This window comes from Pongo abelii, chromosome 8, assembly GCF_028885655.2.
Source record: "Pongo abelii isolate AG06213 chromosome 8, NHGRI_mPonAbe1-v2.0_pri, whole genome shotgun sequence".
Classification (NCBI taxonomy): domain Eukaryota; kingdom Metazoa; phylum Chordata; class Mammalia; order Primates; family Hominidae; genus Pongo; species Pongo abelii.
In genome coordinates, this window is record NC_071993.2 from 7,781,497 (window position 1) to 7,798,638 (window position 17,142).

The following is a 17,142-nucleotide window of genomic DNA, read 5'->3' on the forward strand; positions in this document are numbered from 1 at the left end:
CAGCTCAAGTTTGAGCTCCAGAACAAATATTTGTCCCAATTTTGAACAAAGTTAGAGAGTTTTTTTCTTCTTTTTTCTTCTTTCTTAAAGCGAACTGTACTCTCTGCTGTTCCTTTGAACTTGGTTCAGTAGGAAGAAGTGATATCCTCCCCAGACCATCTGCTTTGGGGAGCTTGGCAAAACTGTCCAGCAAAATGAAAAGACTCACGTGCTTTTTCATCTGCTTCTTTCTTTCTGAAGTATCAGGCTTCGAAATCCCCATAAATGGACTTTCTGAAGTAAGTACTTTCAGATCACTCCTTGCTGTTGGCCTGTTCATGAGCTCAGTAAATCGTCTATTGCAATTGCTATTCAATGGCCTTATTCTGTGTGTAATGGAAACTTAAGATAAAATTCATCTGAGTGCAAGTGTTTACTGTTATAATTACTGGAATGTATATTTACCTTTTAAAGCGTTAACAGGTTTTGCATGAGAATTAAGTCAAGCTCAATGGGCAGGCATCAGAGTGTAGCATTTATGAAGCAGAGCTGCTCACTCCTCATCTAAAAAAATGGGGGTAAGAATAGACCTAACCCAATGGTTTGCTTTGAGAATTAAATGATACAGTGTAAACTCTCTAGCAGAGTGCCTGGACTAGTAAGTGCTTAATAATTATTAGCTGTTATGATGATGAAGAAATATTATCACTCTTTTACTAACAGTATAAGAAAAGTCATTATCAAGCACACTGTTTTTCATACCTAAGTGAACAGTGATATTTGTAATAAGAGCACTTTAAGTATTCCTATTAAAGCAGAAGATAGCAAGCAGGGTGGAAAAGTACAAGAATAATTCCCATGGAGTATAGGTCTCCACTTTTGTCCCTTAGCCATCTCCAATGTAAGGAAAGTCTTGGACTGAAAGTCTGTTTCTGAAAGTCATACAAGAGCTATTTTTATGCCAGAAAAGCGAAGCATGTTATGGGAACATCCCAGCAAATGCAAAGACTTATAATACTTGCAGAGTGGATTACCTACAAAAATGCCAGAGAATATGACGGCATATTTACAGAGGGAAAATATCACTCTGTCTGCTTTGAAACTATCATATTTTCCAACACTTAAAAGCCACCAGAGTGTGTTGGAAATCTCAAATTGAAGCCAAGACATCCAAATGCGTTTGTGCTTTTTCAGCCATTTCTAACTGGCATTCCTTTTAGAAAATACCTACATTTTTAACTTGGGGAGATGTATGGTTCACGTCTGTCCAGTCAGACACTGCAAACGCCTCCAGGGTCTACCCAGATACTTCCCCAGACACCCACCTAATCACTGGGTTGTTTTGATCTCTGTCTTACCACCTGCTGGCAAACTCAAAAATGAATTCCCATGTCCAACAAATGCGAAGGTGTTGTTACCTTCCATTTGGACACCTCTGAGACGTAACCAGCAAATAGAAATATACTAAAGAAATCATTTTATACAAAATTGTGATTGCCCAGAAGTAGAGGAAAGAATATAAAATAATGAATACCAACAGCTATCTCTCTGGCTCCAGATCTTTTGGAAACCATCATTCTCAGCAAAGTAACACAAGAAGAGAAAACCAAACACTGCGTGTTCTCACTCATAGATGGGAATTGAACAATGAGAACACATGGAAACAGGGAGGGGAATATCACACACTGGGGCCTGTTGTGGGGTGGGGGGAGGGGGAGGGATAGCATTAGGAGAAATACCTAATGTAAATGATGAGTTAATGGGTGCAGCAAACCAACATGGCACATGTATACCTATGTAACAAACCTGCACGTTGTGCACATGTACCCCAGAACTTAAAGTATAATTTAAAGAAAAAGTTAAAATCCTAATTTTTTTTTTAAGTTTGTAGACTATGAAGATCTTGTGGAACTGGCCCCAGGCAAATTTCAATTGGTGGCAGAGAACCGGAGATATCAGGTATAGTAAGCTTTACTTCCAAAAGGGGAAAAATAAAGTGAAAGAGATTATGGCAGAAGATAAGTGTTAAGATGCCTTCTGCTAGATTTTCTTAAGAGTTTGTTTTTTAGCACAGAAGAGTCCAGACCTCTTACACTTTGGTGGAAGAGATCACCCAGGTGAAATAAAAAGAGAAATTCACACAGCTGCTCAGCAGTCTTCACACCATAATGCTCAATTTAGTCCCTTAAAGAGTACATGACTCGGCACAGTGGCTCCCACTTATTATCACAGCACTTTCAGAGGCCAAGGAGGGAGGATCACTTGAGGCCAGGAGTTCCAGGTCAGCCTGGGTAACATAGTGAGGCCCTACCTCCGCCACCCAGCTAATATATATATTAGCTGGCATGCACCTGTAATCCCAGCTATTTGAGAAGCTGAGATGGAGGATTGCTTGAGCCCAAGAGTTCAAGGCTGCAGTGAGCCATGATTGCACCAGCCTGAGCAACACAGGGAGACCCTGTCCCCACTCCATTTAAAAAAAAAAAAAAGAATACATGGCTGTGTGTTTTCTTCAAAACTTAAGATTCTGAAATTATTTCCTGCCTTATGGGAAGGATTTCCTGTTAGGAAGACTTTTCTTATTTTAGCGATGACAGACACTTCCCCTTGCAGCCTCACAATCTCCTTCCTCTGGTCACTCTGAGGGCACCTGGGAAGGAGAACTGGCCACAGTGGAAGTTGCAATCCTGGAGGCCACCAGCAGCAGTATAGACAAAACCTCTAATCAAGGGGGTGAGTTTTCCAGAACACCAGGAAGGGCTTGGCTTCTTCCCCATGGAGCCCACATGCTGAGAAAGGAGGTATTTACGGAAGCAGCAACCCTAAGCTGATCAATGTCTTATTTTGTATGGGTGTGAATTTTTTACTTTCTGAAAATGCAGGGGTTTTTTGTAGGCCAATAATATTAAAATCCAATAAGAAAGACTTCATGTCACTATTTAGCCACAAAAGAGAAAAAATTGTCATTGAGCATTGCATTCAAGGTCTACAAGAAGAGGTCAACCACTGACCTTACCATGTCACACAGCACAGAACCTTGGTTCACCCCAAATCAGGCAAGCTGAGCTTATATCCAACACCCGACTTCTTGGATCTATTATTAACAGCTTACCAAACATTACATATTCACCCACCACCCTTAAGCCATTCACTTTCAAAGGCAAGGGAATCGCCTTTGTTCCTTTCCTCAGGATAGTCAAGTGTATAGATAATCTCCTAGCATGGTGGTTAAAAGCATAGAATTCTCTAGGTGCTAGTCACTGTGTCTGGCTCTGGGGTTACACCGTGGAGGAAATACATGAAAATCCCTGCTTTTATGTAGCTTAGTTTAAAGGAAGAGACAGAATTTAGTCAAATAATCCCTCAAATAGAATGAATCATTATGAAACAAGGTAAGCACTCTGCAGGAAGGAATATGCTGCTGCGAAAACACTTAGTAAAGGAAACCAACCTAGTCTTGGGGCATTAGAGATTTTCACTGGAGGAATTCTGCTGGAGCTGAGATCTGAAGGGTGAATAGGAGTTCTCTATATGGGGGTTGAGGAACCTAGCAGGGGCACTGCAAACAGTGGGAACAGCATGCCCACAGCCTCGTGGCTGAATGGAGGATCAAAGTCTCCATTCAACTGAGTAAAAAGTAGAGCAAATAGCATCAAGGGGATATATGCTACCCACGATGCATTTGGTTGAATATTTTTATTTAAAAATTACTTGTTCTAGCATTATATCCAAGAATGACACGCATGCCACCAAAACTGGTTGAGAAACTTGTTGAGAAACTCACCAGTGGGAAAATAGTTTTCAAGAATGTTCAATATTTATGTCTCAACTCCAGTGAATGAATAACAGCTCAGTACTAAAGAAAAATAAAATTTCTTTTTTGACTGAGAAAACGGTTTTGACCCTCAAGGTAATAAGTGACATACAGTTGAAGAATGATTGTCTAACTTCCTTTCACAGAGAAGCCTTCCAGGAGAATCGGAAGAAATGACGGTAAGTTGACTTGATGTTGTTACAGATTGAATGATTTTCCTATTAATAATTACCAGGAAATCAATCTGGGTGTCTCTTTTGTCTTCGTCACCGAGTATTTACCTGACTTTCGAAATACTGCCTTGCCCAACTGTTTGCAAGTGTTTCTAAAATTCAGCATTGAAGAGTGCAGTCTTTACAGACAGGAGGGAGGCCACCAAGAGCTGAAGGGGCCCTTCTCTTGATTTTCTTGAGTTTTGCAATATAGCATAGGTTCCTTCCCACCATATAAATTTATGTATTTATTCCTACTCAACCTTTTTGATTTATGTATTTATTTTTATGTTTTTATTTTTATTTTTATCTTTTTGAGACAGAGTTTTGCTTTTGTTGCCCAGGCTGGAGTGCAATGGAGTGATCTCAGCTCACTGCAACCTCTGCCCCCTGGGTTCAAGAGATTCTCTGCCTCAGCCTCTCGAGTAGCTTGGATTACAGGCGTATGCCTCCTCGCCCAGCTAATTTTTGTGTTTTTAGTAGAGACAGGGTTTCACCATGTTGGCCAGGCTGGTCTCGAACTCCTGACCTCGGGTAATCCACCTCCCTCAGCCTCCCAAAGTGCTGGGATTACAGGCATGAGCCATCGCTTCCGGCACCATTTTGATTTAAAGCATGACACCTGACAGCTTTGGAAAATAAGAGTGCCCATGGGAAGGAACTTTTAAACACAAAACGGCCCAGTTCCCTGAGATGTTCAGAGTAGACCATCCGGTGGCAAGAAAACAGCCTGAGGACAAGTGGTTTATGTTGTGCTTCCTGCCCTGAATTGGCAGAAACTGGTAGAAGTGCACACTTCAGGGGAAGGAAGGACACGTAGATTAGCCTGGATTTTATTTTAGCTTGAGGTGAGTTGCATGGTTAACTAGTCAAAAGGTTTAATGTTGGACTACAAAGTTTGGGGAATGAGACCTGGTATTGAGATAAGTAAATTCTTTTGGAGAAAAAAGCAAAATCTAATGGGTTCCATAGTTGTCCATAGACCTGAAGGAGCTTGCAGCTCTCAGTCACCTCCCGAAAGGTGTGGGTTTCTAGGACCTTGCCTTTGAGCACACTTACATATGAGATTCTTTACACAGGAGCTGCTTTAAATCAGTAGTGATCGGGTAAGGAGGTCCAGAGTGTTGGACCAATATTTGCATCAGAATGCCCTGTCCAAGATCAATGTCTCTTCCTTACACCCGTCACTGTTCTCCTAGCTTGTTTTGACTTGGAGGAGGAGAAAAGGACTGCAGATGAAATTGTAATGGAGGAGATTAAAGAAGGTAGAGAGCTGTAAGGGGGGTTGGTGGAGGCCACATGTGTGTTTCCACCCCACAGCACCCCTGTCTGACCCCTACTAAAGATACAACCAGGGTCCTCTTTCAACCTTGCAATCCAGTATCCTTTCTCCAGCTGATGGTCTTGCATTTGGAGTTATTACCTGGACTTCCTCAATCCAATCTGGCTTCCCACACCGTTTTCTACTTGTATTCTAATTTTTGAAAAATCATTATTTATAGACTCATAGGGCTGAAAAATGCCTTTTAGCTCAAAGTATCTTGAAATCAAGGCAGACTTCTGCTCATTGGGGGTTCCAAGAAGTTAGGAGAATGCTTAACAATACATGAGTTCTGTCCTTACCAAGGCCCTGGAATTGTTCTGCTAGTAAAACAAGTAAAATGTAGTGTTGTTAACATCAAATGCACTACATTTGATGAAGTTCTGTGTGATTTTTCTATCAGTACAGTTATGCTTTCTTGCCAATTTCAGGAAGAGGCTGATCAAGTAACTCTTTATACCTATAAAGTCCAGTCTACTATTACTTCTCGGATGGCCACCACCATGATCCAGAGCAAAGTGGTGAACAATTCCCCGCAGCCTCAGAATGTCGTGTTTGATGTTCAGATCCCCAAAGGAGCCTTCATTTCCAACTTCTCCATGTGAGTAACTTCTGTGTAGAGCCAGAAATTGTAGGTGCTCTACTCACAGAATCAAAACCCCTCATAGTTAGAATGGACTTTAGTAGTCAACTGTCCCAGAGGACCGGCTGGATGTCAAGGGTCATTGTGAGGTTGGTCCCAATAATTTGCTCCTCTTCAAAGCATTAGAATTTGTGAATTATTTGCTTTTTGTTTCTAATAAGCTAAAGCAAACTTAAGGCTATCTTTGTGGTAACAACCTCATATTACTTGCATTTTAATATACTTTCTAGGAAGGAGAAAAATCTACTGGGTTGCCCTGGCTTATAGGAAACCATGTAAGAGCATGTACACAGCAGATGAATGCCATCTGCCATATGTTTCTCTATGGGAAAAAAAAAAACAAGTTGAGAACCACAGATTAAATCCAATTACTTATCCAGTGCTTGACCTCCTCTATAACACCACTGACAAGTGTGTGATGATTTCTTTAATGATAAACTCACTTTTCCCAAGGCAATCAACTCAATGGTTGACAGCTCTGTTAAGAGTCCTTTCTTATACTGCATTTAAATATTTTCCACTTTCTACCCAATGACTCTAGTGATAATCACACAGAATTTTTAAAAAGCTCTCTACAAAATACATATTGAAGTGTTAGTAGATGAAATGATGTGCCATCTGAGCTTGGCTTCTTTTTTTTTTTTTGAGACGGAGTCTCACTCTGTCGCCCAGGCCGGAGTGCAATGGCGTGATCTCAGCTCACTTCAAGCTCCGCCTCCCGGGTTCACGACATTCTCCTGCCTCAGCCTCTCAAGTAGGTGGGACTACAGGCGCCCGCCACCATGTCTGGCTAATTTTTGTATTTTTAGTAGAGACGGGGTTTCACCGTGTTAGCCAGGATGGTCTCGATCTCTTGACCTCATGATCTGCCCGCCTCGGCCTCCCAAAGTGTTGGGATTATAGGCGTGAGCCACCGTGCCTGGCCTTGAACTTGGCTTCTTAACAACTAAGGTGGAAAGCATGATAGTATAGACAAATTAAGATTGGCTGAGTATTCATAATGGTGTAGCTCAGTGATGGTTTCACGGACATCTCATATTATTCCCTCTATTTTCTGTGTGTTTGAAATTTTTCATAATAAAAGAAGGTTAAACTACTCCAAAACTTTCCAAACAGTTAATGCCAGTTATCTTATCCACTTGGAGCCTTTGTGTATCAAAGTTAAATATTCTCTGTTCCTCTAAGTGATTGGAATGATTTCTATGTCCAAATATCAAGGTGGCCACCCCATAGTATGTTCCAGGTGGTCAATGTCCCTCTTAAGTTGCCAAGAACACAGCAAAGTACCGTGCATAAAGTCTGGCTATTTTTTTTTATGAAGACATTAGGTTGAATTACTTCTCATCCACTTTTGTCTTTCATACACCAAGGTAATCAGTGATCATTGTGGATAAATAGTAAAGGGTTCAACTACCATGTACTTTGGCTGCTGAAACTGGCAGTCATGCGAACTCTAATCAAGTAGGCAGAAAAAGGCATTGTGTCACTTTAATTGGTATCCTTTGAATTAGCTTTAAAATGTATCACTTTTTTTGTCTGCCTTTTCTAAAAAGCAAAGGGAGAAGGAAAGACTTTTCTGCAGTGGTACTATATGACCCCATGTCTAGAAATGACATTGAAAACTATTTTAATAAATTTCTATTTTTAAACCACATAATCAGAATTTACTCTAAAGATCTCTTATTTCTGTTTTCCTTCTTTTTTTTTCTTTTTCTTTCTTTTTTTTTTTTTCTTTTTTACTTTAAGTTCTGGGATATATGTGCAGAATGTATAGGTTTGTTACATAGGTACACATGTGCCATGGTGGTTTGCTGCACCTATCATCCCATCATCTAGGTTTTAAGCCCCACATGCGTTAGCTATTTTTCCTAATGGTCTCCCTCCCCTTGCCCCCTACCTCCCGACAGGCCACAGTGTGTAATGTTCCCCTCCCTGTGTCCATGTGTTCTCATTGTTCAACTCCCACTTGTGAGTGAGAACATACAGTGTTTGATTTTCTGTTCCTGTGTTAGTTTGCTGAGGATGATGGCTTCCAGCTTGATCCATGTCCCTGCAAAGGACATGATGTCATTCCTCATGGCTGCATACTATCCCATCCTTCATTCTGTTCTTTCTTTACTATCTCATTACATAGAAGATTTGAAGTACAAAGGACAGAATCATGAAACATGCATTTACTTTCATCTCCCTCTGCTCTGGGCTGAATTTATAAGACCAGAGAAGATACCTGCTTAATTATCACAACTTAAAATGAGCTGTGTAGACCTATGTACTAGCCAAAATATCCCTTCTACGTTTTTATCAAGATCCTGAATATTCTATGGGAGATGATTTCTTTTGTCCTAAAGACTCCTTGGCCTTTGAGACTTAGTTATGATTTGAGAGAAGCATGATGGCCTTGACCAGCAGTGTGACCTTGGCAAGACTCACCTGTCTCCTGGGATCTGATGTCTCTCATCTAAAGGGGCAAACCCAGAAGTGTGCCTCAACACAAGTGCTGTTGGCATTTGGGGCAGGAAAATTCTTCAGTGGAGCTGTCCCTCACATTGCAGGATGACTAACATTGTTGGTGTCCTCCCGCAAATGCCAGCAGCACTTCCAAGTCATCTCAACAACACAAACTTCACACATTTCTAAATTGCTCCTTGGGAAAGACACTCCCCATTTGAGTACTGGAAGTTCCCATTTACTTCCAAAATTCTGGATTCTATCACTCTGACCAAGCATTACTTGGTAAGAATTAGGCGCTAGCCAGCTAAAGGTAAGGTGGATAGAGATGAGATGCAAATAGAAGACAGAGGTCCCCAAGGGAGATGGTTTCCAGATAAATACCACCTTGGCAGGGGACCCACCAGCACCTTCCCCATTTTTCTTTATTCTTTTCCACCCTTGCAGAGGAGCATAATATTCTGTCTTCATCAGCTCAGGCTGCTATGACTAAGTACCATAAAATGGGTAGCTTATAAACAACAGAAATTTAAAATTCATAGTTCTGAAGGCTGGGAAGTCCAAGATCAAGGTGCCCAAAGATTTCACGTGTGATGAGGGCCCATTTCCTGGTTCAGTCAAGATGGAAAGAGATGAGAGAGCTCTTCGAAGTCTGTTTTTTATGAGAGCACTAAATGCTATTCATGAGGAGAGAGCCCTCGTGACATAATTACCTCTCCAAGGCCCCACCTCGTAATGTCATCGTCCTAGGAAGTAAGGTTCAACATACATATTTGCGGGGAACATAAACATTCGGTCCATTGCATACCCCACAGCGATGCCAAATTCTTAGCTTGCAGAATGACCTGATGAACCAAAGGTAATGAGATAATTCAGAATTTATCAGTCACCTCTCCCAATCACATTTGTCATTCGAAGGGGATACCCAAAGAGAATCATCCTTAATCTAAAGGATGAAATTCAAAGATGAGGAAAAATCTAAAAACAAACAACAGTACATGAGGGAAAGGTTTTAGGATGGGATCCTACCAAACCCCTCTCAAGCCACACTATTCAATCAATAAAGGAAGTCCTGTCCATAAACTATTCGAATGCCTCCCTTCTTATTTCTTATAGACATTGCCCTCATTCATTAAATCAGCCTCGTTGGGTTGTTTGCTTGCTCTTGTTTGTTTTGCTAAGATTACCATTCTGGGCTGGGCGTGGTGGCTCACGCCTGTAATCCCAGCACTTTGGGAGGCCAAGCCAAGTGGATCATGAGGTCAGGAGATCGAGACCATCCTGGCCAACATGGTAAAACCCCGTCTCTACTAAAAATACAAAAAATTAGCCTGGCCTGGTGGCAGACCCCTGTAATCCCAGCTACTCAGGGGGCTGAAGCAGGAGAATTGCTTGAACCCAGGAGGTGGAGGTTGCAGTGAACTGAGATCGCACCATTGCACTCCAGCCTGGGTGATGCAGCAAGACTCCATCTCAAGGAAAAAAGAAAAAAAGATTACTATTCTGACCAACTGGTTGCCTTCTGTCATTTTCTAGGACTGTGGACGGCAAGACATTTAGGAGCTCTATTAAGGAGAAAACTGTGGGCCGAGCTCTCTACGCACAGGCCAGAGCAAAAGGCAAGACGGCTGGCTTGGTGAGGTAAGGCCTGAGTGAGCAAGGCTTGCCCTTGCCTCTCAATGGCGGTTTCCTCTCCTACTTCCTTCCCACAGCAGCAAAGCAGCCTCTGGAAAGGCACAGCACCTGAGCCAATGGCAACCTCTCGGAGCTGGATGGTAGAATTAGGCACTGCAGTTTCTATTTGCCTAAAGGTCCTGCTTCAACCAATGGGTTTTGGGTGATCGCATGCTGGTTGTGCTTACATCACTGTCTTGCAGGTAGATGGATGTTCTGTAAATAAACACTGCTTTTTCTAAAGAGTGAAGAGAGAAACTACAGAAATACTGGTGATCTTGTGATCTTGTTACGAAACTTAACATATATGCAGAAGGAAAAGTTTGAAATTTGCCTTAATGATTTATTCTGCCTACTTGTAGGGATAAGCATTGTTTTTTTTTTAATTGTTGTTGTTGTTTGAGATGAGGTCTTAATTTTTTGCCCAGGCTGGAATGCAGTGGTGTGATCATGGCTCACTACAACCTCGAACTCCTGGCACCAAGCGGGAATGCCTCAGCCTCCCAGGTAGCTGGGACTTGGGGTGCACCACCATGCCTGACTTATTTTTTTAGTTTTTGTAGAGATAAGGCCTTGCTTTGTTGTCTAGGCTGGCCTCAAGTGATCCTCCCACATCGGCCTCCCAAAGTGCTGGGATTACAGGCTGAAGCCACCATGCTGGGCTGTGATAGGGACTTTTTAAGCATCAGTTACTTCACTTAGGTTTTATTTATTTTTTCCCCTTATAATCTAAGTAAGACCTGGGAATGCCAAGCTACCCTCAAAAAGTAGCTTTTCTTCAAAGGGAAAAAATCTTCAAAGGGATTTTCACCTTCTCACTCCTTGCACTGCACACTCACTTTTTTTATTTATTTATTTATTTTTTTTTTTATTTTTTGAGATGGAGTCTCGCTGTGTCGCCTAGGCTGGAGTGCAGTGGTGCGATCTTGGCTCACTGCAAACTCCGCCCCCCGGGTTCACGCCATTCTCCTGCCTTAGCCTCCCGAGTAGCTGGGACTACAGGCACCCACCACCATGCCCAGCTAATTTTTTGTGTTTTTTAGTAGAGATGGGGTTTCACCGTGTTAGCCAGGATGGTCTCGACTTCCTGACCTCATGATCCGCCCACCTCGGCCTCCCAAAGTGCTGGGATTACAGGCGTGAGCCACTGTGCCTGGCCCACGCTCACTATTAGGCCAAATGCTGCCGTGTTTCTTTCCTCCTCTCCTCCTCTCCTCCTCTCCTACATCCTCAAACTCACCTGCAGTTGAAGTTCTTTTCCTTTCATTCATGCATTTGTTCATTCAACAAAAATGCATCAAATGCAAGCTCTGTACCCAGTTCTGTCAGAGGCAGCAGCAACACAAAAGCAGACACCGTCAGTCTCATGCAGGAGACAGACAAGGAATCTGTGACAACAATATCTGTAATGGGCAAGGGCTAATACGGAAATACAGAGAGCGTACACAAAAAACACTATGGGAGTTCCGAGTGCCGAGTGTGTCATCCTGTCTGGGAGTCCAGGAAATCCCCACAGAAGACTGATGTGTCAGCTGAGCCCAAGTAGATTACAGTTGGCCTTCGTATCCATGGGTTTCACATTCTCAGATGCAACCAACTGTGGATGAGACCTGTGGATACAGAGGGTCCACTGCACCATACTATTTTATAACAGTGACTTGGGCATCACCGGATTTCGGTATACTTGGGGAATCCTGGAACCAAACCCCAGAGGATACAGAGCACCAACTGTAGTAAAATTCAGCCAGGTAGAGAAAGGAGAGAAGAAGCTCCAAGCAGAGGGAATGCCTCTAGCCTTGCTGCAGGTGAATCAGTTCTATTATCTTTAAGAATCATTTTGCCGGCCAGGCGTGGTGGCTCATGCCTGTAATCCCAGCACTTTGGGAGGTCAAGGCAGGCAGATCATGAAGTCAGGAGATCGAGACCATCCTGGTCAACATGGTGAAATCCCATCTCTACTAAAAATACATAAATTAGCTGGGCGTGGTGGCGTGTGCCTGTAATCCCAGCTACTCAGGAGGCTGAGGCAGGGGAATTGCTTGAACCAGGGAGTCAGAGGTTGCAGTGAGTTGACATTGTGCCACTGCATTCCAGCCTGGAGACGGAGCAAGATTCCGTCTCAAAAAAAAAAAAAAAAAATCATTATGCCATCTTTGTCTATCATTTTGACCACATCACCCATTCATTTATTTGTTTATCCATCCCACAAATACTTATTTCTACCAGAAACTCTTCTAGGCACTGTAGTTAGTGCAGGGAACGCAGAGCTCCCATCCTAGTGTGCCCCTCGGGTAAACATGGTCTCTCACTGCAGACTCTGTCTCAAAGCTTTGCACAAGGTCATGCTCATCTTTTTCTTCAATTATTTGATATCGCAAGCTGACTGTCCACAACAACTCCCCAATCCCTTAGGCTGATTATGCAACATCTCACCTTCCTTACTTATTTCTTTTCTTTTTTTCTCTTTTTTTTTTTTTTGAAATGAAATTTCACTCTATCACCCTGGATAGAGTGAAGTGCAGTGGCATGATCTCAGCTCACTGCAACCTCCACCTCCCAGGTCTAAGCAATTTTCCTGCCTCAGCCTCCCGAGCAGCTGGGATTATAGGCACCCACCACCACACCCGGCTAATTTTTGTATTTTTAGGAGAGACAGGGCTCACTGCAACCTCCACCTCCCGGGCCAGGTCTAAGCAATTCTCCCCACTCAGCCTCCTGAGTAGCTAGGATTACAGGCACTCACCACCACACCCGGCTAATTTTTGTGTTTTTAGTAGAGACGGGATTTCACCATGTTGGCCAGGCTGGTAACTCCGGACCTCAAGTGACCCACCCCCCCTTGGCCTCCCAAAGTGCTACGATTACAGGCGTGAGCCTCTGTGTCCAGTGTATTTACTTATTTCATTTAAAAAATCATTCCCTGTTTATCCTAACGCTGGAATCACCAGCATTGATCATTGTGCTGCTTTCTCTTTAAATCATAAACACCTCAAGATCAATGATCACATTGAACTCAGTATGTATGTGATTAAAATAAGGCCTTATGATAGAAAAACATACTCAAGCCGGGTGCAGTGGCTCAGCCTGTAATCCCAGCACTTTCAGAGGTGGAGGCAGGTGGATCATCTGAGGTCAGGAGTTTGAGACCAGCCTGGCCAACATGGGGAAACCCCAACTCTACTAAAAATAGGAAAATTAGCTGGGCATGGTGGCGCACGCCTGTAGTCCCAGCTACTTGGGAGGCTGAGGTAGGAGAATAGCTTGAACCCTGGAGGCGGAGGTTGCAGTGAGCCGAGATCACACCACTGCACTACAGCCTGGGCAGCAGAGCGAGACTCCAGCTCAAAAAAAAAAAAAAAAAGAGAAACATACTCAATTTGATGCAATAATAAAGTTTTTCTTCTGAAGACCTTCAGAAATATCAAGAACTCCTACAGTGAACCTCAAATGCAGTATGGGAAGAGTGCTATCTTTGAACCATCCAACCTTGGGTGTGAGTCCTGGTCCCACAGTGGACTGGCCACGGGGTCTTGAGCAGGTCCTCTACAAGCCTAATTTTTTTTTTTTTTTTTTTGAAACAGAGTTTTACTCTTGTTGCCCAGGCTGGAGTGCAATGGAGTGATCTCGGCTCAACACAACCTCCACATCCTGGGTCCTGGTTCAAGCAGTTCTCCTGCCTCAGCCTCCTGAGTAGCTGGGATTACAGGCACGCACCACCATGTCCAGCTAATTTTTGTATTTTTAGTAGAGACGGGGTTTCACCATGTTGGCCAGGCTGGTCTCGAACTCCTGACTTCGTGATCCGCCCACCTCGGCCTCCCAAAGTGCTGGGATTACAGGCGTGAACCACTGCATCCGGCCTAAGCCTTATTTTTTTAATCATCTGAAAAGTCAGGGTAATGATCTCCATATTGCAGAGCTGCTATATCAGCAATGATAGATGTCAAGTTCCTGGTCCAGGATAGCGGCCAATCCCTGGTAGCTTTTTGCAGACAACACTCTAGTCAGTAAGAAGTTCTGGGAGCTGGAGATTGGGTAGGAGAGGAGACTGAAGCTCTTGTTGGGATTCAACTGATCTAAAAGCTGCACTTATCTCTAGTGTATCTACTGTTCACTTTCATGAACTACTGAGCAGGACGGACCATCCAGGAAAGTCTACACGCCCTCTGCCTAGATTCTGGGTCTTGCCACTCAATCATGTATCTGTTGACTTTTGTTGGGGGCTTTCACCTTTAGGAGCAGGGGTCTTGATATGGAAAACTTCAGAACGGAAGTAAATGTCCTCCCAGGAGCAAAGGCGCAGTTCGAACTTCACTACCAGGAGGTGAAGTGGAGGAAGCTGGGCTCCTATGAGCACAGGATCTATCTGCAACCTGGACGGCTGGCCAAACACTTAGAGGTAAGCCTGGATCTGTAGGGTGGGCAGTGACACTGTCCTTTTATAGTCCCTGACCCTGATTTGTACTTTCTGCTTGTCACTAGCACTTGTGGTGTTGGATGCCACTCAACTCTGCAAGACAGTGGGATGTATTGAAAAGATGGTGGGTTTGGAGTCAGCCACACCACTTCCTTACAGCTCTCAGTCTCCTTAGCAGCCGTATTATGGTGGTTTCTGAGGTCTGCTAGAACAAGTTACAGCAAACGCCACAGCTTAACATAACAGAAATTGATTTTCTCATGGAAGTCTGAAGTCAAGGTGTCTGCAGAGCTGCACTCTGTCTCTCTGGAGGCTCCAGGGGAGAGCCCGTTCCTTGCTCCTGCTGTCTGGCAGCTGCCAGCCTTCCTTGACTTGTGGCCTTGTAGTCAGATCACTCCAATCTCTTCTTCCACGGTTGCATCCTCTCCTCCTCCGAGCATCTTAAATGCCCCTCTGTCTTTCTCTCACAAGAACACCTATTAGGTTTGGGGTCCACCAGGTAGTACAGGATGATCTCAACTCAAGATCCTTAATTGCATCTGCAAGGACTCTTTTTCCAGAAAAATCTATGTTCACAGTTTCCAGGGGTTGGTCATATCTTTAGAGGGAAGGCCACCATTCAACCCAAGACACTAATCTTCAAGGACCAGTTATCCTGAGTCTTCGCTGTCTCATCTATGAAAAGAGTACTGTAACAGAGTTTTGTTTCTCAGTTAATTTTTTTTAACTTTTATGTTAAGTTCAGGGGCATATGTGCAGGTTTGTTACATAGGTAAATTCCATGTCACAGGGGTTGGGTGTACAGATGATTTCACCACCCAGGTAATGAGCATAGTACCTGATAGGTAGTTTTCCGATCCTTTCTCTCCTCCCTCCCTCACCCTCGAGTAGGCCCTGGTGTCAACTGTTCCTTTCTTTGTGTCCGTGTGTACTGAATGTTTAGTTCCTACTTAGAAGTGAGAACGTGCAGTACTTGGTTTCCTGTTCCTGTAATATGTGGCCAATGACAGGAGCTTGATGAAGGTTAAGTGAATTGTCTTCCCTGCCACCCCAGCCATCATCACCACAAGGGAGCAGTGGCTCGGGCATCCACTGCATTACTATCCATCTGAACTCACCTCTGCTGTCATCTTCATCTCTTGCTATAAAGACTAAACTGCTCTTTTCTTTGCTCAAATCTTTGTGACATCCTATGACTGTTTAGTGTAAGAGGCAGAGCTAGGCAAGAGGAAAGCTAAGAGAGTACAGAGGCCAACATGCCCCTCCCCCGGCAGATGGGAGAGTGAAGCAGACAGGTTGTGAATTGCCCAGAGACACGGGAGATGAAAGGGAATGAATTAATCATGATGAAACTTTAATTCCCATTTGAAAAGCTGCTCATCGGATCAATAATGCCCACTGTTTGGCATCAGTTCACTATCGGAGTCTATGCTGTTGAGTTCTTTTCTGGGCCACTCCTAGCGCATACCATGCTTTTGCATGAATTGAAAAAAAGGTGCCTATCCTTCAGGCAAATGCAGCGCCATCCAGGGCATGTGACTTGGCCAAGATGCTCTGTACAGTTAAGTGTGTTGTTGGATATTTTTCCAGTACTGATGATGGATGAGTGTCAGTAACCCACATTCTCTTCCTCAATGACATGAATCCCGTGGTAAATAATTTGAAGCAATGGTTAGATGTGATTAGCATCTAAGCCTAAGAGGAGACAATCATTGAGACTGTTGATAATAACAATATTAATAAAAACTGAGTGACAGCCTGGGCAGCACAGTAATACCTCACCTCTACTGAAAATAAATAAATAAATAAATTAGCCAGGCGTGGTGGTGCACCCCTGTAGTCCCACCCACTTGGGAGGCTGAGGCAGGAGGATAGCTTGAGCCCAAAAAATCAAGGCTGCAGTTAGCTATGATCATGCCACTGCACTCCAGGCTGGATGGCAAAATGAGACCCTGTCTCAAAAAAAAGAAAAGAAAAGAAAAGTAAACATAACAGCTAAGTAACTCAGAAACAGAAAATCAAATACCACAGGTTCTCACTTATGAGAGAGAGCTGAATAATGTGTACACGGGGACATAAGGTGTGGAATGATAGACAACGGAGGCTCAGAAGTGTGGGAAGGTTGGAGTGGAGAGACTTGGGAGAAGTGTGGGAGGGTGGGAGTGGGGTGAGGGATGAGAAATTACTCAATGGGTACAAGGTACATTACTTGGGTGGCAGTTGCACTAAAAGCCTAGACTTCATCCCTGTGCGATATATTCATGTAACCAAACTGCATTTGTACTCCTTAAATTTATACAAATTTTTCAAAATAAATACACAAAAATATAAACAAATCATAGAATTAAATTAAAAAAAGAAAAAATGGCAGCTATGACTGTGGTTTGGTCAAGAATCACCAAAGGGGATTTCCCTTGATGAGCTCTGTTCAAAGCAAGAAGACAGAGAAGAAATAAAACGACCCAAGATTTGGGTAAAATGGTCTACTTTTGACAGGTCTACAGAGTAAATGCAGCACTATTTAACAATGGCGGGTCTACAGAGTAAATGCAATACTATTTAACCACGGCAGGTCTACAGAGTAAATGCAGTGCTATTTAACAATGAGGGAAAAAAAAGAAGGAATTCTTTTTT

General features: G+C 43.2%; 1 protein-coding gene across 1 annotated transcript in view; it reads left to right on the forward strand.

The window, feature by feature from the left end:
- Positions 1 to 17,142, forward strand: part of ITIH2 (inter-alpha-trypsin inhibitor heavy chain 2) — a 50,230-nt gene that overhangs the window by 3,673 nt on the left and 29,415 nt on the right. The window contains exons 2-7 of the mRNA XM_024253623.2: positions 91 to 278; positions 1,864 to 1,938; positions 3,940 to 3,972; positions 5,758 to 5,927; positions 9,954 to 10,058; positions 14,328 to 14,490. Of these exons, the coding sequence (XP_024109391.2) occupies positions 91 to 278; positions 1,864 to 1,938; positions 3,940 to 3,972; positions 5,758 to 5,927; positions 9,954 to 10,058; positions 14,328 to 14,490 (734 nt within the window). The remainder of the gene's footprint in view (positions 1 to 90; positions 279 to 1,863; positions 1,939 to 3,939; positions 3,973 to 5,757; positions 5,928 to 9,953; positions 10,059 to 14,327; positions 14,491 to 17,142) is intronic.